The 24,495-nt window shown below is 45.1% G+C and overlaps 3 protein-coding genes and 1 long non-coding RNA gene across 9 annotated transcripts; 2 read left to right on the top strand and 2 right to left on the bottom strand.

The window, feature by feature from the left end:
- Nucleotides 1-189: 189 nt before the first annotated feature.
- LOC117849472 (uncharacterized) lies at nucleotides 190-5,519 on the bottom strand. Of its 3 annotated transcripts, none has more exons than XR_004639011.2 (5): nucleotides 5,298-5,519; nucleotides 4,389-4,570; nucleotides 2,212-2,441; nucleotides 1,037-1,574; nucleotides 190-589 (listed from the first exon to the last, which is right to left on the bottom strand). It is a non-coding gene; the product is annotated as an uncharacterized lncRNA (long non-coding RNA). The 3 variants fall into 3 exon arrangements; XR_011897715.1 differs by having other exon boundaries at nucleotides 190-1,235; nucleotides 1,308-1,574; nucleotides 5,298-5,517; XR_011897716.1 differs by having other exon boundaries at nucleotides 190-1,225; nucleotides 1,308-1,574; nucleotides 5,298-5,517.
- Nucleotides 5,520-6,870: 1,351 nt separating this feature from the next.
- LOC117849715 (uncharacterized) lies at nucleotides 6,871-15,111 on the top strand. 3 transcript variants are annotated; one of them, XM_034731363.2, is made up of 6 exons: nucleotides 6,871-8,039; nucleotides 8,151-8,481; nucleotides 8,581-9,558; nucleotides 10,132-11,277; nucleotides 12,141-14,063; nucleotides 14,207-14,388. In XM_034731363.2, exons 2-6 carry the CDS (start codon nucleotides 8,277-8,279, stop codon nucleotides 14,245-14,247), a joined length of 4,293 nt encoding a protein of 1,430 aa, XP_034587254.1. In that variant the 5' UTR covers nucleotides 6,871-8,039; nucleotides 8,151-8,276; the 3' UTR covers nucleotides 14,248-14,388. The 3 variants fall into 3 exon arrangements, with proteins under 3 accessions (XP_034587254.1, XP_034587251.1, XP_034587252.1); XM_034731360.2 differs by having other exon boundaries at nucleotides 6,879-8,039; nucleotides 12,141-15,111; XM_034731361.2 differs by having other exon boundaries at nucleotides 6,879-8,046; nucleotides 12,141-15,111.
- A 2,779-nt stretch (nucleotides 15,112-17,890) lies between these two features.
- LOC117848908 (uncharacterized) lies at nucleotides 17,891-19,534 on the top strand. Its single transcript, XM_034730496.2, has 3 exons — nucleotides 17,891-18,300; nucleotides 18,537-18,658; nucleotides 19,178-19,534. The coding sequence occupies exons 1-3, from the start codon at nucleotides 18,027-18,029 to the stop codon at nucleotides 19,340-19,342; spliced, it is 561 nt and encodes a 186-aa protein (XP_034586387.1). The 5' UTR covers nucleotides 17,891-18,026; the 3' UTR covers nucleotides 19,343-19,534.
- Nucleotides 19,535-21,440: 1,906 nt separating this feature from the next.
- Nucleotides 21,441-23,228, bottom strand: LOC117848907 (tetraspanin-6). 2 transcript variants are annotated; one of them, XM_034730495.2, is made up of 3 exons: nucleotides 22,436-23,228; nucleotides 21,941-22,216; nucleotides 21,441-21,587 (listed from the first exon to the last, which is right to left on the bottom strand). In XM_034730495.2, exons 1-3 carry the CDS (start codon nucleotides 22,934-22,936, stop codon nucleotides 21,570-21,572), a joined length of 795 nt encoding a protein of 264 aa, XP_034586386.1. In that variant the 5' UTR covers nucleotides 22,937-23,228; the 3' UTR covers nucleotides 21,441-21,569. The 2 variants fall into 2 exon arrangements, with proteins under 2 accessions (XP_034586386.1, XP_034586385.1); XM_034730494.2 differs by having other exon boundaries at nucleotides 21,897-22,216; nucleotides 22,436-23,224.
- Nucleotides 23,229-24,495: the final 1,267 nt, after the last annotated feature.

Below are 24,495 nucleotides of genomic sequence, written 5' to 3'. Positions count from 1 at the left end.
TAATTCTCTTCTTAATGAAAAATGTGCTATACATGTCTTTGGAAAAAAAAAAGTGATTTGTTTGTCGATCTTGACGCGTTGTTGGGTGGCTCGACTAGGGCCTTGTTTAGTTGCCCAACTTTGGGGTGCCAAAATTACTGTAGCAACACTGTAGCGTTTCGTTTGTATTTGTGAATTATTGTCCAAATATTGACTAATTAGGCTCAAAAGATTCATCTCGCAAAGTACAACAAAACTGTACAATTAGTTTTTAATTTCGTCTACATTTAGTACTCCATGCATGTACCACAAATTTGATGTGATGGGGAATCTTCTTTTTACATAGTACTAAAGTTGGGATTTGGGGGTGAACTAAGGCCTAGACCGGCAGAGGCGGCCTCCCATTCTCCCAAGGAAAGTCAAAAGCTGTGGCATCTCTTGGATAGATCCAACTCCAGCTGAACTGAACTTCCTATGCAATTGCGCAAACTCGCAAGTTGCAAGCTGAGCCATGGAACAACGCGACCGACTGATCAGCCTGCACCCGCCACCGGTTTCTGTGTCCGTTGACTCGCGCGGATGCCAAAGCTGTGTTCACGGGCCTGGGAATCTGTTCCATGAAGAAAGAAAAGAAATAAAAAGAAAAGCAGACTGCGGAACAGCCAGCTTGTGAACTCATGTGAAAAATTGTTGAAAGTTCATGTGAAGACGTGATAGATCATAGATGCTCCAAAAGCGTGCGTAACCTGCGACTCGTACATGCAGCAAGTGAAGCCATGATAAAATGCTAAAATAGACTTTGTTTCAGAATAAAGAAATACGCTAATGCAGCCATACGGGTAACCCGAGTTTATTCCCATTTTGCCTGAGGAAATTTATGCCCCGAAAACAAAAACTATAACGTTAGGTTGGTTGGCTTATGGTCAGATCTATCAAATATATTGGAGGCAGTATGCACTATCAATCCCTAGCTTTTAGATCATGGGCGCCCATGCGGCTGCGGATACGCTTTTTATCGACACCTGATTTTAGGCCCAGGAAATATGAAGAAACCAACCTCTTCAGTGCTCAAGACTGGCACCACGAGAGTATGGGTTTGTCACAAAAACTCAGAAGTCGAATTGAAAACCTCCAGCAAACGAAAACCTTGCCCATCAGATTGGAATCTGAACTCCCCCCTGTGCACTATCTCATTCAAGTTCAAGAATAACCAAGCCACTGCACCGTGCCACCGTGGTGGGAACACCTGCACATATCTGAAACTTCCATGACTACCTTTGCCATGAAACACCAGCACACTGGAAATTGAACATCGTTAAAGACAGCACCACAATTGCAGAGGAGCAAGAGTTCACTGCAAAGAGGTTGGCCCATGATAAAACTCTGCTAGGAAATGAAGATGCCAATGAGGAAAGAAGGGCTGTGCCGCTCTGGCGATCACAATGCCAAGTGGTTGTATCAAGCAAGCCATTAAGATGCAGTTTGCAATGGCAGTGATCTCCCCAGGTACCTCCCGTACCGATGCTACTGTCATCTTCTCCATTATCGAGCAGAAACAGTGTGGTTCACCACATGCTCATCACAATCACTGAGTTCTGCATGAATTAGATTCACAATTTACATAATTGATAGCATAGGATTTATTGTACCAAATAAATAAATGAATAGTGATACATCAAAATGGCTAATTAGACCATGGAAGGCAAGCAGTTGGTGATCTATCGTCAGCATTGCAAGTGATTGACAGATAATTAGAGTGAACTAAGTAAACCTTAGGCACCACTGACCCTAACTTCCATTTCATTTCCCATCCAACCACTCTGCAGAAAATAGAGGTGGTAGCTAGCAGTGAATGCGCCAAAAAGGACCGAGGGAAAAAGGCCTCCAGGGAATGCCTCTTTGGAATGAAAAAGTATGCCTTTTTTCGAAATGATGAAAATAAACTTATTATCACGTTTGGAAATTAGCATTGAAGTAATCAAGTTTGCAAAAGCCCATCACAATTTTAAAATTTAATTGAAAACTTTTATATTTTGGAAAAGGCACCGGACTGTGTACTGCTACTCTTCCTTATTATTGACCTTTTGTGTGGGGACTATCTGCTTACCAAGCGTTAGGTAATGGGTACAATCAGTTCACCTCAAGATCGATGGATGGCTGTATCGCTTATAAGTGCTACAAACCACAAAGAAATGAATCCACACAACACTTATGTTTCATGCTCTTGCTTACCTCATAACCAAGAGCAGTTTGATGAAAACATTTCTGTTTGTTGTCAAACTTCTTATCTGGGTTATGCTGGGATGCCAACTTATCGTCTTATTGTCTTCTTGTAGTCATGTTTACTAGCAGAAATAGTTGTCCTTAACACCCAAAGCACATTGTTGTAACAATCTTTTCACTTTCAAAACATTTTCTCGGTTCTCAAAGATGTTTCTTGCATCTTCCTTTCCATCTGAATTCTGAACATCACAAGTAATGCATTAACAATGATAAAATAGTATAACCAAAGCTGATGGCAAGCCAAATATTCTCTACAGTCCATTTGTTTTATGAACTCTGATAAGCAGAAAAGGAAAAGCAAGTCCATTCTGCTTGCTACCATGCAGTGTACTTAAAGAAATTTGTTCCCTCCATGTACATAACCTATATCTGAAGCACATTATCCATCGCTATCAGCAAACTTGTGACATTCTGAACTGTAATTTTTGCTATCAGTGTAGAGCTACATTGGAAGATAAGTCCGTAAAGCTGTCATGAGCACTGTAAATCAATCATGGAGCAATTCTACAGCTGTTATGACTGCTTAAGTTCGGTGTATGAAAAAATGGGATCAATATTTAATGGTATGCATGGCAAGTATAAAGAGAAACAATAAGTTCACAATTTTAATGCAGGTTTCAGAAAAATACACAGCAGTTAAGTAATTATTACCCACCATCAAAAATAAATGTTATTTTGGCAGCTTAGTATCAGTTCCTCAAGATAACATCGTCACTAAATACCACTGTTGATTTTGTTGCTGGTGGTGTTAGAGAAATAAGAATGCAACTATTAAGGTCCAATCATGCCAAAAACTACAGCAGTATGTGTATATAGAGCTAAAGCAATAATTAAATTGATTCAAAGGGACTGGATTGCTTTGTGTGCCAAAATTTATAGCAGTATAGCACTTGTCCTAGCATCCACAGAGGTCCGATTTCTTTGATTTTACACTTTATCGGCATTACAGAAACATGGTTTAAAAAGATTCTTCATAAGTCTATTCGCATTTCCATTGGTTAATCCATTCCATGCAACCTTAGTTCAACACATAAAACCATGAAGCTGTCTCGTTTCAATAGAACCATGAAGCACACAGCAAAAATATACTCATATAGGAGCGCTAATTCCTACATACAATAATACACCTTTCTACAGTTCTTCAATGGAAAGGAACAACAATATTTCAATAGGCAATGAAGTTTTGGAGGTTAAGCAAACAATGGAGGTCAGAAAGACCATAAATGCAACTTTACCAAAATTCATATCATGGTCAGGAAAGACATAGCAAGCACACATGTGACGCCAACCCAAATTACTCATTGCTTCGAATAAATCCAATCCCTAAAATCACACTCCATCTCTACTAATACTTTTGCATTCCGAAGTTTATCTTGAAGTTGACTAATTTATTATTTATTTTCCACTATTTCTTTCTGGGGATACTTCTCTAAATCATATTTTTATTATCCTGAATGCTATGAAACTTTAACGTCAACTGAAAAAGAACTTCGACGACAACCAATCACTTTCTGCGGAGCATATACAATTTTCCTAATCTTTTCTAAGCTTTTGAAAAAATCACCAGAATCATGCATTTGAAGAATTTCAACTAAAAACTTCCTTTCTCACTGAATCATTCCAGTGCTATAGCTCCAGCAATTCAGTGTAGTACTTCTGACCCAGTCACCCTATAGACTTAAGAAGAGAAAACGCAAACTGACAGGTCCGGTCCGGGCCACTGGAATAACAAAGTTAACTAATAGTGTAAAGTTAGCAAGCATATTTGTAGGTGAGCTAAAACTAACCATAAATTGTCCCAAAGAGGGCATGATTCATTATTATTGGCAACCGGACATCTATCTATTCCCAAAATGTGAAAATAGAAAAACAAACTTGTAAAATTTCACGGCACTCGATTACAGAGAATTCAGAATTCTAGCGCGAAGGAAGATAAAAATCGTGTTTCTCCTTCAGCATTATTGTTAAGCAGTGTTCGCAAAATTTTGATGAGGAAATATCATTATGGTAGCATTGTAAATAAATCATTCGATTGCATAGTGGAGGTTCCTTACGTGTAAACTATCAGAAGAAAGGTAATTGTGCTTGAAGAAGCGTGCAGCATCTTAGTAGATAAGGTGATTTACCTGAATGGTGAGGAGTAGATTCCCGTTGCTACGCCTGTCGCCTGCCAAGCTCTTAAATGATTTGGGACAAACCCGGTGCAGCATTTAGCACTCCAAGGAATCTATCAGATGTCCCCATATTGATCATTTATGATGCCCACCAAAACTAAAAAGTGCCAATTTTAAATATTTAGGGGCAAACCCTGAAGGGGAGAAAAATCATTGTCAATCTTTTCAGAGCATTTGTATTCGTTATTTAACATCCACGGAAGAAATTGGGCAAGGGATAAGAGCATATAAGTATCTGACAGTGTAAATTGGAAGCAATCAATGTCTCATTTACCCCTACAAAATTCCCACGTATTACCCGAACAATTAATCTGGACTGGTCCTATTGTTAAAGTGAAACATTCCCAAGTATTACCCAACAATTACTCTGGAGTGGTCCTGTTGTTAAAGTGAAACGTCTGTCTTTTCTTGTTTGTACTTTGCAGTATATCAGATGAAATGCTCAGACTTCCTCACTTCCCCTAATCTCGACACCAAATGTCTGAACGAACAATAGCATCATACAAGCTCCATCTAAACTGAATTGAATGATGGATCAAACAAGGCGTCACTGCTCCCATCTCAGGAGGAGGAGAATGGCAACCTCCATCCAATCCACGGGCTATCACTTCGAGACGGATCGCGCAGGCGTCAGAAATAGCAGGAGATCGGGTGGAGCCAAGCCAAGCCAGCAGATATAACCAACGGCGCCCCGAGCAAAACCAGCAGCTAACCAACCGCGCGCGCATCGGACCTGAACGGATCTAGGACGCGGGTGGAAGAACGGCAGATCCGCCGCGTTTGCAGCCTGCAGGCAGGGGCAAGAGCGCCCGAGCGGAGCGAGAGTACTGGCCGAACCGGGAGGCAGGATGCCGCACTGACCTTGGGCGGGATCGCGGCAGTAGCGGCCGACCTCCATCTCCGGCTTCGGTTCCCCTTCCTCTGCCTCCTCGATTTCTCTTGCTGGGTCGTCATCGTCCTCACGATCGGGAACTTTTTCTGGAGATCTTTGTGGGCTGCTTTTGATACGGCGAGGAGCGACCGGGCGACGACGTCACCGGTAGGCGAAAGGGAAACACTGGGGACGGGGAAGTCTGGAGGTAGCATTGACTGTTGTGCACGTACCACAGGCCAGCCAGCATGTGCAGCGACTCAGAGAGGGGCCCGCCTGGGTAAGCAAATGATAGGTGGTCAACTCTTTTTTGATCCCAACGTTTCGTAAAAAAAAAAATAGCACATCGTTTCATGTGATATTCGTGTTGCGTTTTAAAGACGCCATGAGGTTTGATGGTTTCCAGCTACAGCGATTTCGTAACATTCTCACCCTTGTCACGAATACACGACATTTTAAACAGCGGAACTTTTAAATGTTAATCGTTAATAGTTTTTAAAATATTCGACTGAGAATGTAAGAAACTGCAAATTAACTGTATTTAGTAAAGTGGCACTTCAAATATCATGAATATAATAAAAACATAGTGCAGTGCGACGAGGATTTTACCCTAGGAATTTTTCAGAATCCAATCTAGATTTAGACCATGCCTTAAACATACCCTGTCCAAAAACATAAATTACTTTTTTTTTAATCTGGGGTATCGTTTGAGCACGAGTACTCTTTAACTTCCTTTTTTTCGTTTGTGTATTGCGTATATTGCGTGTTTTGAAGATGATAAGCATCATCAGTACTTGTTCCCCCATCAGGGAAACAAATCTCACGTGCTATATGTCCCCACAACATAGATTCTGCAGATTGCTTACCCTTTCTTCTCCAAGTCGCACGGTTTGCATGAACCAATGGTCCAAAAGCAGCGGAGCATGAGAGAGGGATTTACCACAACTGTTTGTACCTTGCAAGAGCATGGGAGCATGCCAGGTTTATACTTCAAAAAGAAATGATATTGATGTGCCAACTGTATAGTAATATTTTAGTTTTAAGGGGAGCGAAAGCTTTTAATCACTCTGTATGCTGCATATATTGACTTGTAAGGTAAACAAAATTACATCGATATAGATCTTTCATATACAATTTTTTTCCCCGAATTTTTGCAAATTTATTAGACTGCAGCATGCAGCAAGGATGTACCATGAGCCCACGATAAATAACACAAAAGAAAAACACATATCCATAATAGCCGGCTCCCTTTGGGATGGAACCTTCTCGGGCTTGGCCCCAAGTAAAGCGAGCCGGCAAGGGTCCCATGAGAAAATCACTTTCACCAGCCTACCCACGGACCCACCCATCCAGCTCCAAACGCATCTCCAACAGCAAAACCAACCCCGCTTTCCCTGAACAAAGCCGGAAATCCTCCACCTGGTCGTTGTGCGCCGATCTAATCGTGTCATGATTGTCCCCGCTCCCCTTCCCTGACCTCGCGGCAGCGCATCGAGGCCGTCCGTTGCCGCGGCAAGCGGCCCGGATCCTCCTCAGCCCCCGGCCAACCCAAACACACCGACGCCACCACCGGCCACCGCACCCCCGAAATTTCCCCAATCCCCATCACATGCGGCGAGAGCGCAACTGCGCAAGCATAAACTCCTCAGATGCGTCCCTTCCCCGCGGCAGATCGGAGCAGCCTCTCGGCGAGCGCTGCCGCTAGCTTCGCTCGCTCGCTCACCCACCAGATCCCCCCCCGGCTCCCCGCCGCGCTCAATTCCGCTCCGCCGCCGCGCGATCGATTCGCTCTTGCTCCCCAGCACAAGCGCGCGGATCGGCGGCCGCCGGACCCGCGGGGGAGCGGGCCTGCTCGCGCGCCGCGAATGGCCGCGCTCGACGGCTGCGCGCGGCGCGGATCGTGGAGGTGCCGCCGCCGACGGGGCCGGCGGCGAGCGGCGGAGCAGGCGAGGCGAGATTGGGTGAGGGGCTGGGACGGCGTGTCCGGCCCGGTCTGCCCCTGGGAGTTGGCGTGAATCACGGTGCCTGCCATCGGCTCCGGATCCTGGCCGTTGATCGGGGGGCTGGTATTCCCGTGAATCCCGCGGCTGCCCGGGGGCAGAGATGGCAAACCCGGGCGGGCCAGGTAGGAAGCTTTGTTTGGTGTTTGTTGCTTGCGCTGCTGGTTGCCAATCTCACTTATCCTTCCACCTCCTTTTTTTTTTGCCCCCCGAATATATAAAAAAATCGGTTGTTATTTAATGGCGAAATCCCGGAAATTGATTTCTTTTTTCCTTCCCTCTCTCCGGGGGGCCGCGGGCGGACGTGAGGGGCGCGCATCAAATCGGATTCAGGGCCGGGCGCGTCCGCTTTATCGGCTCACGTTGGCAGGGCCTCCGTTTCCCCTCCCCCTTTCCTTCTCTTCCCTCCCGTCCCACCTCTCCCTCCTCCTGCTACCTCTCGCCCACCTCCCGCCCGCCCCCCTGCCCCAGCCACCGCCGCCTCTTCCTCCACGCAGGCGCAGATCAGCGCGTGCCCGCCCCGGACGAGCCCGCCTCCCCGTGCCCCGGCCCTGAGCGCCGTAAGGGAGCGTCTGCCCGCGCCTCTCCGGCGCTTCGCATCGCCTTTTCCGCCGCTTGCTCGCCGGCGGGCGGTGGGCGACGGACTGCTGCCCCGCCCACGCCGTCTCCGCGTGTTCTGAAGGGCTGGACGCCCTTGCCCTTCCAAAACCGGCGCCGCCTCCGCTGGGAACCGTGAGTTGTACGCTCCCGAATCCATCTTCCGCCGGCAGGGCAGGCCGTCCGGCCGGCCGTCCTCCACCGAAGGGTGCTTTTCGCTGACTTTTGCCTGTGCTTCCTGCGTAGGTGTTCGACGGGTAGAAGGTTGGAGGCTTCACAGAGTTGGCTTTGCCGCGCGTATGTGATTCGCGGCGGCGGCCGGAGCTGGGTACAGGCGCCGCTGGTACGACGACGACGACGACGGCGCCGTGGATGCCTCCGCCGCCACCGGATCGGAGGGACTATCTGTACAGGGAGGGCCGCAGGCACGACGGCGGCGGCGCGGGCGACCCGCTCCTGCCGCCCGCCCCCACGCCACCGCGCTGGCGGGACTCGCCGTACCACCCGCCGCCGCCACCGCCCCTGCGGGACCACGCGCGGCCCTCGCCCCGTCGGGCGCCGTCGTCGGCCTCCTCAGGTAGGCCTGCCCCTCGCAAATCCTCAGATCTGAGGCGACCGCGCCCTCGGCTGCCCTCTTCGGCGCCCCTAATTTCCCCCAACCGCTCTGCTATTTCAGAAGGTTACTACCGACAGGGCGGTGGCGCGTACGACCGCTCCTACCCTGATGAGCCGCCGCTAGGCTACACGCCCTCGCGCTCAGACCGGTACTGGGTGGAAGACGACGGCGGGGGATACAAGAGCTTCGGCCGGTATGGTGGTGGAGGCGGCGGCCGGAGGGACGGCCGTGAGGTGAGGGGTTCTTACCGAAGGTCCCCGTTCAGGGGCTATGGAAGTGACTTCTCCAGAAACCATCCGGAGCAGCCCCCTCCGCCACCGCCGAGGAGGTCTCCGTTGAGGTCAGTCGCTGTTCCGATCTGCTATGACCCTCCGGGCAATAGAGTTGACAGGGGGGATAGGGACAACCTCCCACGGGTGACACCATGGCGGAGGAGGGAGAGCAGATCTGAGGCTGCGGATGCCGCTGGGGCTGGACCTGTGTCTCTTGGCCAGACCACTCGACCGGCCTCCTCAGAAAAGGAGGCTTCAGCTCAGCCTCCAGCTGGTTCAGCTCCTCTTGGAACTGAGGATGAGGCGCCAAGGAAGAAGGCTCGACTTGGATGGGGGCAAGGTTTGGCCAAGTATGAGAAGCAGAAGGTGCACGGCCCTGCAGATCCTGCTGAAGCTGTTGCTGATGGGAGCCCAGCTGAGGCTGAACAGAAGACTGCTTTTCCTGTGCCTGTGCTGCCTGCACCTCCTGCTTCTGCGCCTGCACCTGAGCCTCCTGCTGCACCTGCACCTCCGCCTCCTGCTGCACCTGCACCTCCGCCTCCTGCGGTGCCTGCACCTCCACCTCCTGCGGCGCCTGCACCTCTGCCTGAGCCTCCTGCAGAGCCTGTGCCTGAGCCACCAGCTGCGCCTGCACCTGTGCTGGTGCCGGTGCCTGCACCTGCGCCTGCCCCGGTGCCTGCACCTGCGCCTGCCCCCGTGCCTGCACCTGCGTTTTGCACTTCTCCAGTTGATACACCATCATCTGCACCACCATATTGTACCTCAGGTATGGAACCCGTTTTGATTTACCAACCTCGCTGTATCTTAAATGTTGACAATTTCCCCTATCCCTTTTGGTTCCAATACTTTGATAATAATTCTAATATCCAGTACTACTCATTTTCACTGTCAATCTAGTTTCCATTCTGTTGCTGAATTAGTTCTATAATTGTAGTGGAATCAAAATAGTGTCGGGGCATTTGCAAACGAGTTTCTCTGTAGGTTCACACGTACCCTTAGTTAACATACGGTATTCGTCTTGCCTGATTGACTGAAAACACACCTTGCAATGGTATTCAATGATAGTTCAGAGATCCTTCAATTATCATTGGTTATGTTGTGCAGTAACCTTACCTCCGCTGTTTTCTTGTTTGCTTTTGTATCAATATTTACACTTTTACATTCAAACTACTGAAATATAAATATCTGCAAACGTTTTTTTAATCCCAGTCGTTAGTTGGACTTGTTTGATCCTGTTAGCATGCAAGATACTTGGTATACTTAAATGTACCATAATTGAAAACAATACGCTCCGTGGGGTTAATGGTAGCTTATTTGCTCTCTTATATGTCAACTGCAGCACCTGAAGATAAATCATGTGAACAGACGGGTACGGTCACCAACCCTACTAAAGATGTCCCTGAAGCTGCTGATAAAGCTGTCAACAATGAGTTCTCCATTAATTTAGATCAGCTGGGGGATGATCCTATTAATTCCCTTGCAAACATGCTTGCTGACCTTCTTCAGCATGATGATTCTTGCTCTGGGGATTCAAAAGGTCCAACCAGTACAAGTAAGCTGCTGCTACTGAAGGAAAGCATTTCCAAGGAGATCGAAAAAACTGAATTAGAGATTGATTTGTTGGAAGGTGAACTTAAATCTGTGAATACTGAGGCTGGAACAGCTGTTGAAGGTTCTCCCACAGGTGTCACTTATGCAGAAAATCTTTCACCTTCTAGTGGGACATCAAAGGTCCCTGAAAGTGCTGAGATCTCTCAAGCATCTCATGTGATGAAAGAACCAGGGGAGCTCATCCCTTCTCCCAAGCCACCTGTGGTGCAGGATGCTGATGTCAAAGGTGCTGATATGATGGAAATCGAGCCAGCTCCAGTTCGTAATGCTAAAACACTTTCCTCAGAAGAGAGTGCTGTATCTCCTGGAGTTGCAGAGGGTCCGGTCTGTGCTGCTGCTGATCTTAGCCCATTGAAAGCTTCTGAACGAGCTGGCTCTCAAAATGATATGCACAATGATAGGTTGGAAACTTCTTCATGCCATGTTAATGCTGATTCCATCAAAACAGAAATCAGTGATGACATACCAGTGACGCAATGCTCAGACCATGATCATAAGTATAGCTTATTCGGTTCAGTTACATCTGCCAATAATAATATAGCCAAAGTAATGAATGAATCGCTATTTAAATCATTGCCTGCTGATACACCCCACCTTGATTTATTGGCATCAAGTCATCTTCTGAGCCAAAGGAAGAATGACCATCATATTAGAGAGAGGCTTGGGGTATGTAAAAATAGGCTGAGATTGAAGGAGCAGATTCTTACCTTAAAGTTCAAGGCATATCGTCACTTGTGGAAAGAGGATCTGCGACTACTTTCTGCAAAGAAACAACGCCCAAAGTCTAACAAGCGCATTGATCAGAGCAACCGGACATCACATATTGGATCTCAGAGGCAACGCTCTTCCAACCGCTCACGATTGGCCATGCCTGGTCAGTTCTCCTTCTATCTAAAACTTTTAACTTAATCATCATTTAAGTTGTTATGTATTGCTCCTACTTGAGCTTTTATTAGTTCTTATACGATGTTAACTCCTGCTCAGCTTGTGAATTGTGATGATAGATTGTTTAGAAACTTACAAGGATTATTTTCATTTTGAGCTAATAGCTTGATGAATTAGATAATTTACTTCTTACTGGTTTGTATTTGTAGTCTTGACAGCATGATACTTGCTCCTTATTTCCCAAGTAAATTAGGTGAAGTGAAACATGTATGAGAAAAAACCTTAACATCTTTATAATCTACAAAACTAATTTTATTCCAGTGAACATCAGGTCTAGAGAGAATGGGTGTGGAAATATTCTTCCTTTCATGTTTGGTTTATCAGTTATCAACCCCTGTTTTAAAATATCAATTCCTGTTTAACAAGTTTTCAGGTTCATGTTAGCTATCTTTTAATGGTGTCATGCATGTGATAGTATTAGAATTTTTTTGGGAAGTCTTTACAGAGTGACATGTTTCTATGTGGTGGCCAAAGTGTTGGCTGGCACTGCTATGACAGGTGGAAACTGTACGGTTCAGGAGTACAAAAACAAAACATTGAACTGTATATGTTTATTTATTGCTGTGATGAAAATTATGTGTTTTAAGTTCAATTTTATTTTTAAACCCAAGCATCTATGTACTGAATTCTTAGTTTCACTTGTTTATATTGATAATTTTTTGTAGATTGCTTCTCTATTTCTGGTAGTTCCTTTTGCTTTCGTAATTTATATAAATGGGTTTTATATCCTAGCTTCCATCACATGTTTTTGTCCTTTGAGACTGTATTGACCTATTCCTTCTTTTATTGCAGCTGGTAATTTAAGTACATTCTCGACTCCAGAAATGTCAGATGTTGCAAGCAAGTTATTTTCAGAATTTCAGATTAAGCGCTGCAGAAACTACTTGAAAATGCCTGCCCTGATTATAGATGAAAGAGAGAAGGAACGCTCGAGGTTTGTCAGCAAGAATGGCTTCGTTGATGACCCTGTTTTAGTAGAGAAGGAGCGGGTAATGATAAATCCATGGACACAAGAAGAAAAGGAAATATTTATGGAGATGTTTGCTAAATTTGGTAAGGATTTCTCCAAGATCTCCAGTTTCCTTATGCACAAAACTACTGCCGACTGTGTTGAGTTCTACTACAAGCATCATAAATCAGACAGTTTCCGAGAAGTCAAGAAACTTTTGGACCTTCGTCAACAACAACCTGCTAGCAATTTTCTGGGAGCAAAATCTGGGAAGAAATGGAATCCTGAGGCGAATGCTGCTTCTCTTGATATGCTAGGGGTAGCATCAGTAGTAGCTGCCCATGGCCTTGAATATGCAAACAGAGTGGAGAAAATCTCTGCGAAATCCCTCATCCGGACTGCATATGGGTCCAATGTTTCCTTTGCGGCCAAAAAATCTTCTGACATGGAATGCATTGACAATGTACCTTTGCATGAGAGAGAATCTGTAGCTGCTGATGTGTTAGCAGGGATATGTAGCACTCTCTCTCCTGAGGGAATGGGCTCGTGCATTACTAGTTCTGCTGATCCTGGTCAGAAGATTAGCATGACAAGAATGGAGCATGGCTTAGCCCCTGAAATTGACAGAAGCATTGATGAGGAAGATACACTCTCAGATCAAGAGTGTGAAGTTGATCCAGTTGATTGGAATGATGATGAGAAGTCAGTTTTCATCGAGGCTATGAATAACTATGGAAAGGATTTTGCTCGGATTTCATCATGCGTGAAGAGCAAGTCGTATGAACAGTGCAAAGTATTCTTCAGCAAGGCTCGGAAATCACTTGGTTTGGATTTGATCCATCAAGGAGCAGCTGATGTTAGTATGCCAACTAGTGATACAAATGGAGGGCGGAGTGATACTGATGAGGCCTGCGCTGCTGAAATGGATTCAGCAATCTGTAGCACACAGTCATGTTCAGAAATTGAGAAGGATGTATGTCCTACTGAAAAAGCCATTGGAGGTATAATCACTAAGCAGCCAGAACTTAATATATCAAATGGGTTTGATGTTGTAGATGGTAAAACTGAGGAAGATGAGAAGAAAGCTGATAAAAATTGCAGTATTGTTGATCATGGAAGGTTCAATGAAGATACTCATCAAGTAGCATGTGGTACTATTGACATTAATTGCCCAGAAAGCACAGAGAAACTGCAAGGAAAAGATGATGTCGTTGACCAAGTAAATATGCAAAACAATAGTGCCATCAGCTCCTCGCCTGAGCAAGCAATGGCAGCGCACCCGGAAGTCAGATCCAGTTTACATTCTGTCGAGGTACTTCATCAAACAAACAAAGCCCCTTTGGGTAGTGGCACTGATGCTTCCCAGATGGAAGAGTGTTCAAACCAAGCTCTTGATAATAAACTAAGGAAAGCTGGAAATTCTGGTGCCTCAGCTTGCATAGCTTCAGATATCTCTACTAAGGACAATGTTCACTTTGCAAACATGACTGGTGCTTCCACCATTAGTCCTGCATTTCCTCCAAGCTATAAGCACTCTGTGCCAGCAGATATGCCTCCAACAAAACCAAAGCCACTGGTTACTCCCCTTACCCCAAAAGATTTAATGCCTGTGCAGTTCAGTTCTGCGGTTCCTGATCCTACCGTGATTTGTTTTGATGGCATAGCTTCAATAACTATGCCCAATTTTGATGACAGTGGCAACAGAGTCAGCAGTGCTTTAGGGGCCAAAGACATGAGCAAGTACCCAGCTTTTAAAGACCCAACTGGTAATCAGCATGACGCATTGTTTCGTAATGTTGATGGTTACACGAATCATCTGACAACTAAATTACCATTTTTTTCTGAAAGAACTGCAAGTGGCACTGTGAGTACTTCTCAGACTGATCGGTTCACTCTAACAAAATTCCAGAATGGCAGGTCCAGCAGCTTGGGCCTTCCAAACACTTCTGATGGGATTCAATGGGCCAGAAAACACGAAGAAGTACTGCAAGGCTCTTTGAGGTCATGCTCTCACAATACAAGCTCTGAGGGTGATGAACAACAAAAGCGGCCTGGTGATGTCAAGTTATTTGGGAAGATTCTCAGTCATCAATCATCCTTGCAAAGTCCTGTCCCACCATGTAATGGTAACAAGAGCAAGCCTCCCTCGCCAAAGATTGACATATCATCTGTGAGATCGTTGAACAATCCACGGGATCGTGTGGTTTGTTCTTCCAGGCCAGGCATCACTCATTTAGGTCTGGAGGAAAGAACAGCTAAGAGCTATGGTCATTTGGATGGAAGCACAACACAGCCTGAGCCGCTGCTCATGATGGCGAAGTGCCAGAGCTTAGCCGGTGTACCGTTTTACTCGGCTAAAAATGGCACGGTTGGTGTGTTTTCGGACTATCAACAGCCTTCCATTCAGCCGCATCAATCAGATCCAAAACGGCTGGAGAGGTTTTCTGACCCTCAGAAGCGCAATGGGGTGGAATTCATCTCAGGTTTCCAGCAGCCTAGTAAAATCTCACGTTTTGGGGGTGCTGGTATCCTTGTTAGTGGTGTCTCAGACCCTGTGGCTGCTCTCAAGGCGCAGTATGGTCCCGGTTCTAAGGTTATGGGCAGTGACGTGGATCCTTGGAAGGACATAGGCAGCAGGTAGCATTGGTAGTGGTAGCAGCTTTAGTGCATGTTTTGTTGCCCCTTTGTATCATATTTAGTTTTTGTAACTTAATGAAATGAAACAAGGGAAAGTGAATGGCTTTCCTGTCCATACTATTTGTAGGCTTTCAGTAGCTGTTGGGTTATGTTATGTACTTGGCATTAACATCTCTACCTTTTCTGCAGCTCCATACCCTTTGCTAGCTTGACCTGTCAACAGTGGCACAGCGCTGTAGGTTCGCTAGAAGTGCTGTCCGCAGGCTGACTATATATGTTTGTCGGTAGGGTTTTATTTTGTCAGTTTATGCAGAAACCTCACAGATCATTGTAATATGGTAATGCCTAATTCGGTATGCTAGTCTGATGGAGTTTTGGTTGAAATTTTGCCTTGGCCGAATGGCCGATGTCTGTCTCTTGTTTTGTGCTTAACATTTCTAAGACTGTCAACTGTAACTTGCTTCAGGGATGCCATGCTTCTGCTATCATGTTGAACCATTTTGCTATAACAATGCTCTTGGTTACCACATGACTGTTCCATCTGATGAACGGGCATCCTCGCGCTGTTTCCTACTGGAGTTCCTTGCAACTTTGGGTGCTGGTGCTGATATGAATGGGGTGATTTGTCTCTGCGCCTGCAGGCAGCAGTTCCATGGATGACTGGTGGAGCCTGATCAGTTTTGTGTTCGGTGCTGGGCCTTTTGTTGATTCCTTCAAAATTCTTGACTTGATGCTGCTCCTGTTTTCCTATTCTTATTCCTGGTGATGCTACAGCAGCTGCTATTGTGCAGCAGGGTTAGATTAGTTGGCACCTTTTTTTGAAACAATGTGCTCCGTGTGAATTACTGCAATGGGCTTATTACGTACTCGTCAATCTGCGTTTGGTCCAAGCATCCTGTTAATCGTGTCCTTGAAGTGAGTTGAGTAGTGCTCGTGGCCTCGTGTAGATTTTACGTCATGGCTTTTGACTTGTGTGCACGTGAATTTCTGGTTCGAGTTCGATTTCCCTACCTGCTGCGGATTGCTTTTGATTTCACGAGTTTCTTCCGGCGCCGGCCCTTTCCGCAGCATGGGGTAGGTGGTCCAGCGGCAGCTACGCAAGCCATGATGCTGTGCTCGGTTCGATCTCATTGTGTCAGCTGAAGATGATCCACGGCCGTTCTAGCCAAGCTAGTCACGGAAAATGTGCAAGGTACCATGCCCAAGACATGGAAAGCGTTTCCCTCTTTTTTTTCTTGGTTCGCATGTCCTCTCTTTCACCATTTTTTTTTTGCTCAGAAGAACACGGTTGTCTCAACCGGTCAAGGCCTAACCTCTTTGATGCACGGTCTTCCTCTGCGATGGCTTGTTCTCATTCCGTGTGATTGGTAAGGTGGTGAACTGGTGATCCTTTGATGAGACCTGATTCAGCTTGAGTTCGTTCATACGATATACATAGGTTGTATAGTGTTTTATGAGGTGACATAGATTGACTGTGTTGAAGCTTTGAGAGTTGAGAGTTGTACATCTTATCTATACCTACACCCGCACGCATCCCAATAGCATGGGGTGGGGGTGGGGGCTAGGTTCTAGAGCAACATGTTTTCTTCACGTTCACATGTATTTGGCCACATGCCCTTTTTGCAAGATTTGAACCTAGATAAGGGATGATCAGGAAACAAAATATGAGAAAAAGATAAAAAGGTGCCTTGTGACTCGCACTTCCCAACCTACGCAACCTACTAATCACGCAGACCACCTCTAGTAGGTCCCACCTCTAGATATGCAATGGCTGTCGTCGCCATTGGCTCTACTCACTGCTTATGGCTCTATCATCATCGTCATCATCATTGTCTTACCACCTCATTATAATAGTGTCAAGCTAATATCACAATTTTTCACATCCCACCAAACCCAAAACATCTGTTATTGGGTGACGGTGGCACACTAGTGATAACAAAAGAGGAGATGGAATATAATAGATGTGCAAGAGGCAACACACGATAAAAACAATTGGATGGCATAGAGAAAAGTAGAAAAAAAAGAGATGCATCATGTCCAGGTAAGTCCAAGAGTAGCGCACGACAAATATGATAGAGGCCTTAGCATTGTCGTGCACCGCTCATCTTATCCAGGGTCTAGAAGTTTTTTTTAATGTTTAGCAATGTCTTAGGAACCATAATAATTTAATCGAAAATAACAAAAACACACATCCAAAAAATCACGATTTTTTTTTCAATTCATAGAAACATTTTTTCACCTTTTTTATTCAAAATTCTTGTATCACATAAAAGCAAAAAAAGAGTAAAGATATTATATAGAAGAATTATTTTATCAAAAGGGTTATGGACAGATTTTCGATAAATAGTTGCCAGAAAAGATTCGCTGAAATTGAAGAATATCATAAATAAAGGATACCTATAGAGAAAAATGAGGAGCGGAAGACACAAACATCCCGACGATTGGTCTCCGATGTATTCATCTACTCTTATAAATCGCCTTCTTAGTATCTGCAAATGTGTTTGTGGTCAAGAGGTGAGGAAGGTTATAGATCCTCACCGATGGATGATGAAACCATGGCTATGTACATATGTTGTGTGAGGATAAAGATTGAGGGGAGGGGGAGAGAGAGAGAGTGAGGAAGCACAAAGACTGATGTGGCTCTTAAATGCATCAAAAAGGTTGGACTTAGTGTGAAACCAGGAAGATGTTAGCTGATTTTTTGAAACTTCCCGCAATATTCATGAGTTGTCATGTCGTGTTGTGTGCGAACATTCTATGGAATATGCTATATAGAAGTTTATTTTGTGTGTCCTGCATAAAGCACTCTTACTAAATCCTGAAATGTTATTTATTTTTAAAATAAAAGAAGTTATGAAATTTGCTTAAAAAAGCCCTCGTCTTAACGCCCACAGTTTTTCCTCCCCAAGTACGCTTTACGACACCGTTTGCGTAAACTGTCAAGTGCGCCATTCGCACCGTCGCACGGCCTGACGCACACAGCACACTCGCCCCTGCCTTCTCCAGTTCTCCGTGGCGGCCCGCCCGCGCGCACACCCTTCCCTGCTAAAACCCTAACCGATCAAGGCAGCGACCTTCTAGAACCTTCTTCGATGGCGCTCCTCCGAGCTCTCCGGCGAGCCCTGCCGCCGCTCTCCTCGCCGGCGGCGGCTCTCCTCCGGCACACCCCGCATCCGCTTCCTCCTCCTCCCGCTCGTCTTTGGCTCCTGGATCCGATCGGGTTCCGCCCCTTCTCCGCCGCCGCCACTGCCTCGCAGGCGCCGGCCATGGGGGCCACCCTCTTCGGCGGGCTCATGAACACCCGGTTCCCGAAGCGCCGGCCGGGCTTCGCCAACCGGCGGAAGAGGGCCAGCTTGCGCCCCAAAGGTGTGGACGATTTCTTCAGCCTTTCGTTTTTAGCAGTCAAAATGCTTCGATCCGGACTATTTTTGCAATTGTATTATTCCATTCCTTCGAATTTCGCAGCTCAATAGAAATATGTCTCTGTTCAGCAGTTTATTTACAGAGTTTTTGTGACGTTTCATGGATTAAATGTAGCGTTGATCGTCCATCTATCCTTGTTTAATTTTGTAACGGATGGTGATGCTGCTGTTCGCCCGTAGGTCCATATTACTGGGTGAAGTGCAATCCTGAGGAGCCCATACCAACTAGCCAGCCAAACAAAGGGAGTGTGCAAGGGAGAAAGGAGAAGAAGCGGATCAAGCAGCGCAAGGACTTTATCATGGTTAACCCTCGTTCCATTCTTTATACCAGTTGTTATTATTGTAAATTTATAATAACAACAAGTTACTTATGGATGTCCTGTTGCGCATCCTGCTATAATGTTCAATTATTCTCTGCAATCCAAGCTACCTTTAGGTTCAGTATGAAACGGAATGAAAAGATTGACAAATAAAATCTTTGCAGTTGGTGATATATGCCACCTAGCAGTCCCGAGTATCGTGATGAACTGGAACTACATATAATAACTGCTTTATATTTCGTTTCGTGTTTTTCCTCGTGATGTTAAATTTATGTCATTTTCTTGAACCCCAAATGCACCTTTGTACCTGTGTTAGACGCACAATACTGGCCTGTATAGGATGAGGGTTTAGTTTGCCACTTGCTAGACTTAAGTTATACCACTTGCTTATGGCTGTTGATTTGCTTGATTACTTTGATCTGACCTCTCTATTTTAGGTATGGTTGATGTATTGCCCTTAGTTTCTAATCAAATGCTTAAATGCATGTCTTACTTGTACAGGCTGAAAAGAAGAAGCGCAGGGCACAGTATTCTGCTGCTGTTAAGAGAAAGGAGGCAGAACGAACAGAAAGGAAGATGGCTGCTGTGGCAAGAGATCGGGCATGGACAGAAAGATTGATAGAGCTAAAACAGCTCGAGGAAGAAAAGAAAGCTGCAATGGCTTAAGGAGCTGCTCTGGAAAATGGCAAGGCGTCTAACTTGTTTCTGCTGCTGCATTTCCGCCCCTTTTTTCTAGATAGTCTAATGTCACAATTCTTGTGATGGAAGACTAGCTGTACCACTTCTTTCAACAGTAATATGAAATGCTGGAACTGGTTTTAATATGAATTTCATAAATCCAAGTTTGGAGTTTGTGTTCGGTGATGTATTTAGAATAAGTGATATGCTGGTTTTTGTCTGCTGGGAACCTCGAATGACCAGTGCCTGCAACCTACAATTTTGTTTCATTGATGATACAGAATTTCGTTTGAAGTTGCTGCCAGTATTGAAACAACTTATGGTTGCAAATCTATTGCTCCTCTTCACTCTCCGTCATCTGTTCCCTCGGTTTTGATGTATCTGATGCTGTTTACATTGGATTGCAAAATATCTGAATGATAGTAGCGATTCTAAAAAAACTATTTATGAAGTAGATGCAGATTGGTATTCCACTGCCTCCAGTCATCACAAGTGGCACTCTTCATGGTAGCACACTTCCTGTCTGCCGCATTCTGGCCCCGCCTCTCCACAGTGTAGCTGTCTGGCAATTCTGGTTTAGATTTACCAGTGATGACTACATAATTATCCTTCGCATGGTCTAACTTTCCCAACTGCTCATTACAACCATCAAGGCCATAGCCTATAAACAGGTGGTCAATAACATGGCCTGCCCTGGCTGCTTCCAGCCAGTCTATAAACTAGTTTACCTTTGATGGCCCAATGCATGGTTACATGGCGGGTCCTCAAGGGTTCTACTGTTCTAGGCATCTTTGAAACGGTTAGTTTCAATCACCTATAAACTTCTTAATCCCATTGAGTGGTTTTCACTTTTCAGTATTTGGAATTTAAGAATTAACTAGAAATAAAAAAAGTTTTAGCTGGAATGGATGATATACCCTCTGGAGTTTGAGGTGTGTGGTGATCAAGCCAAATCATGTTGCGGACTGTAACCAAGTGGGTAATGATGAATACTTTGAAGTGAGATACACATCCTACTGCTCCAAATCACTCTCCATTGAGGGGCTGTCTGCGTTCCGCATTTTAGACTATTTCTTGCTAAATTATGTTCCAGAATTTGAAGTGGATAGACAATTTTAGTTGTTTTTTGTCCAATATGGAGCAGTAGATACTCCTGTTGGACAACACGGTTGTTCTTTGCACCATAATCCTTGTTAAACTATTGCAAGCTGATGTGGGTCACTGGACAGTAGCTTTCAAAACACAGATTATTTCAGAACTTGAGGCAAGTCTGGTCCAATAAACTGTTGCCACCTTTTGAGGTTCTCCATATGAGATTGGGTTTGTGTTATTCTCCCCACGAGATTGGGGTTAGTGTTATTCTGATATGACACAAATTGCTGCACCATATCAGATGCCAATTAAAAAAATCAACCAAAGGGAGAGACGTCCTGGTTTTGTCTTAAAGAAGAGTACCTCAGCATCGAACTCGGGATGGTTTCAGGGTTTTTCATAGTTCTACCATTGTGCCGTGAGAAGCTCTGGTATCAGTACCAGTTCAACATGCAATAAAAGGTCAATGTGAATATATTCTATAATAATCAAATCCAATCATATTTGATCCCATTAATGATTGCGGTTGCATCAGATTCTTTTGTTATTTGTGTACCTTTTGTTTTGTATGCCTTCACTTGTTTCCTTTTGGAATTCTTGTGAACCTATTTACCTATTTCTGGAACATTGCCCATCTGTGTTTGAATTCGGGTAATACTGCACCAGTGAAAAGTGGAAACTGTTGATAAGTTACCTGGGATATAACTGAAGAGAAAGGATGTTTAGGAGACAAACATTCAGTTAGGACTAGTAGTTTTGCTTTGGAATGTACTACAGTTTTGACACATGCAAATCTTGTGAACCTATTTCTGGAACATTGCCCTTCTGTGTTTGAGTTCGGGTAATACTGAACCAGTGAAAAGTGGAAACTGGAAAGACTATACATCCTGTTTACTTGATCTGCTACTCTCCTCTAACTCAAACATCTGCACAAGCTTAATTATACAAACTTGGAGGGATGTAAGGAACTGTACAACTAAAATCAAATAGAGTATACCACAGAAGCTAACCCAGCTCTCAAGTATTATTATATCTTGACAGAATATAGAGTAGGAGCAAAATATCATACAAGCACTGAGATTCTGAGAACCAAGGGCTAGCCTAGTAGAGCTGTTCTCTCCTATCACGGAACCATCGCAACCTACAGCAAACAAACCAAAAAACCGTGTCAAAACCACAGAAAACATTTGGGGGGAAATTTGGTATATATATACTGCGTAAGGGTGAGGATACAATAAAAAATATCTCCTTTATCCTTTATAAAAAAAATCTTAATGATTGATGTTTTCTTTTTGGTCATGGGATTGTTTATGCTCCATAAACTTCCTCATTTTCCACTTTTGCCTATATAGTTTTGCATTTTCAGTGCTGAAATCAATTTTACGAAGAAAAAAAGAGGTGCCAAATGGGAAAAAAGAGAGTAAAAACATAATTTTTTTTTGCTGAGTACCAGTAGTAGTCCCAGCGTGGGTTTATCTTGGACATGCGGTTTACCCCGTATGGGTACTCGGACAAGGAGCGGCGAGCATTTCTGAAGGCGCAGCACCCACAGGAGCAGATGCAGATGAGGGCCACGAGCACGATGACGTTGAGGACGGAGATCTTGTGCCAGTCCTGGCGGATCTGCTCCATCACGCCAGCCTTGCACGAGTTGCACTGGTAGCAGAGGATGTTTGGGGCATTGTTCCACCGATAGCAGTCCTCGTCCTGCGCTCCGACGGGCATGCCCCCACTGTATTGGCACGCTGTTGGTGGTTTGCAGCAACCGGACTGCAGGATAGTTCAGGGTTTTAGTGTCTTAGAGCCATGGAAGGCAGCAGCAGTCAAAATTTCGAAACTAAAAGCAGTAGACAATCTTGTTTCTTGACAGAAAAGAGCTAGGTTGAATTGATAATCTAGGCTAAACTATGGATAGTGAATATAGGATAGGAGCAGTAACACAGACAATTAAATCGAAAACAAAATCAACCAGTCGCTGATAGGGCAAACCTGTATTGGTGTGAGATCATGCTGGAGGTAATCCATGGGAGTCCAGCTCTCAATCTTGTCACAGGCCTTGGAGCCAACCACACAGGCAAGGGCTGGCCTCCAGTACTTCATGTCCTGCATGTGGTGCTGGAGCCATGAGGAATAGTCTGAGATGTGGTACTCCCTGTAAGGCCTTCCTGGAATCTGTGTGCCTCCGCCTCCTGCTGTGACTGCGAACCCGAACGCTGTGATCCCAAGAAGGAAAGCGATGAGGAGCATAATGGCGAAGAGGTACAGCCACAGCGCCCAAGCGACATGGAAGCAGGCGCCCACGAAGCCAGCAAGAGAGATGAGGAGCACGACAAAGCCGATGACGAGGAGTGGCGTCTGCAGAATCGAGGAGCATGTCGTGTTGGAGCCCTTGGCGAGCCAGAGCCCCGCCCCGATGATTGGAATCGAGGCGAGGAGCGTCCCCAGGTTAAGGTAGCCGATCAGCACATTGCTGAAGCGGTAAGGATACATCTTGTCGCTGTTCCTGCTTGCTCTTGCTGTGTTCTTGGGTGCTCTGCCCTTGGTTTATATGATATGGCTATGATTGGTGCAGGGTCTTGTGTCCAGCTCTACTGATTGGAGTGGCGTTTCTCTGAGTGGTCTGGTGCAAGTATGAGTGCTTTTCTTCTTCCCTTGGACAACTTTTTGATCCTGGTGTCTGTGCGTGTAAGTGCCTCTTGAAGGGGTGCTTGTGTGTATTCTATGCTTGGGTTTGCTTTGTGGCGGCCTGTCTTTAATAATGCTCTGATGGTTTGGAAATCTTATGCACCCCTTGCTTGCTTTTTTGCGTTCTCACTTTTTTATTGAAAGCTTTTAGCTCTTTGCACTACCATCTCCCATCGTGACGTGTGTATGTTTTCTTACGGTTCCGTGTTTTCAGCCTTCACTCTGTATTTTCCCTTTCAAATATCTTTTGTGAGTGAAATATAGTACAGCGCTGCTGCTGTTGAGTTTATGAAGCTTCCATATTTGAGTACTCTTGACCAATTCCTGGAGCATCAAAGAAGCACATTTGAGAGTTTCTGTTGTAATATGTTGAAGGAGCACCTGTTTTTTTCATATCCACTTGCTACAGTTTGCTTGTTTCGTGGAATAAGAATAAAACTTCTCTTCGATTTGATTTGTTTCATCGGTATCGATTCTGCTTGAAAAAGTGGCAGAATTATGGTGGGAATTTTTGGGAGATGTGTGGGTGGGATGCCTTAGCCTCAACTTGATGCTTAATCATGAAGTAAAAAAACTAAAAAAAGGCATGTGGTTCTTGGTTCTGGGCTTGCAAGGATAAGAGGGAGGGAGATGCCCTTTTGCATGAATTCGAGTGCATGAAGCAATTCTGCTTTATGGCCGCATCATACCAGTATTCGCTTTGCAAGTAAAGAAGGGCCCTTACTTGTCTTGCCCAGAGAAATTGCAAATCAAAAGCATCTCATATGCGCTTGCTTTAATCTCTTTGCTGACTGATTTCGTTCCTTCTTTTTTGCCCTTTCAGCAGGATAAGCTTGGCAGGCAATCAGGTGAAGGCGCTTGGAATTTGTTCAAACGACAAATGGGGCGCCACCGCACGCTAGGAATTTCTTATATTAGGTGACTTAAAAATGGCGGATTGGTTCACGTTGAGCCTGCTTTTTTGTGCTGCCTTTTTCTTGAGTTCTGATGTGAAGGAATGTTGTAAACCTTGGTACTTCGGTAGACAGAAAGTGCACCAGGCGTCCGAATCCAGAAACGTTGAGGAGCTCGAGAGCTAGTCTAGAGCATTCTACCTCTTGTAATGCTGTTCCATTTTGCTTTTGGTAAAACAAGGGTTTATGTTGCTGATCTTTTTTTAAGCCTCAGAACTGTCAGTTGTTGATACTCATTTTTAGGTCTTGTCACTAACATATAGCCGCCTTGAGTACCAGGGAGCGGAGTATCATTCACATGTGGTGTTGGAATCACCGAATCAGTGTGTATTCTGGAGGATTTTTTGTTGTTTGGAGTTTGGACCAGAGACATGCAATGCAACTTTGTGTGCACAGACAAAGGAAGTACAT

Source organism: Setaria viridis, chromosome 3 (assembly GCF_005286985.2).
Source record: "Setaria viridis chromosome 3, Setaria_viridis_v4.0, whole genome shotgun sequence".
In the NCBI taxonomy this organism is placed as follows: Eukaryota; Viridiplantae; Streptophyta; class Magnoliopsida; order Poales; family Poaceae; genus Setaria; species Setaria viridis.
This window is presented reverse-complemented; position numbering and strand designations above follow the sequence as displayed.

Coding starts and splice junctions, on each gene's coding strand:
- LOC117849715 (XM_034731360.2), top strand. CDS start 8,277: ATGCCTCCGCCGCCACCGGATCGGAGGGACTATCTGTACAGGGAGGGC. Junction 9,559..10,131: donor ACCACCATATTGTACCTCAG/GTATGGAACCCG, acceptor TGTCAACTGCAG/CACCTGAAGATAAATCATGT. Junction 11,278..12,140: donor CTCACGATTGGCCATGCCTG/GTCAGTTCTCCT, acceptor CTTTTATTGCAG/CTGGTAATTTAAGTACATTC.
- LOC117848908 (XM_034730496.2), top strand. CDS start 18,027: ATGGCGCTCCTCCGAGCTCTCCGGCGAGCCCTGCCGCCGCTCTCCTCG. Junction 18,301..18,536: donor GGCCAGCTTGCGCCCCAAAG/GTGTGGACGATT, acceptor GTTCGCCCGTAG/GTCCATATTACTGGGTGAAG. Junction 18,659..19,177: donor AGCGCAAGGACTTTATCATG/GTTAACCCTCGT, acceptor TTACTTGTACAG/GCTGAAAAGAAGAAGCGCAG.
- LOC117848907 (XM_034730494.2), bottom strand. CDS start 22,936: ATGTATCCTTACCGCTTCAGCAATGTGCTGATCGGCTACCTTAACCTG. Junction 22,217..22,435: donor ATGATCTCACACCAATACAG/GTTTGCCCTATC, acceptor ACTATCCTGCAG/TCCGGTTGCTGCAAACCACC. Junction 21,588..21,896: donor CCACGCTGGGACTACTACTG/GTACTCAGCAAA, acceptor TGTTTGCTGTAG/GTTGCGATGGTTCCGTGATA.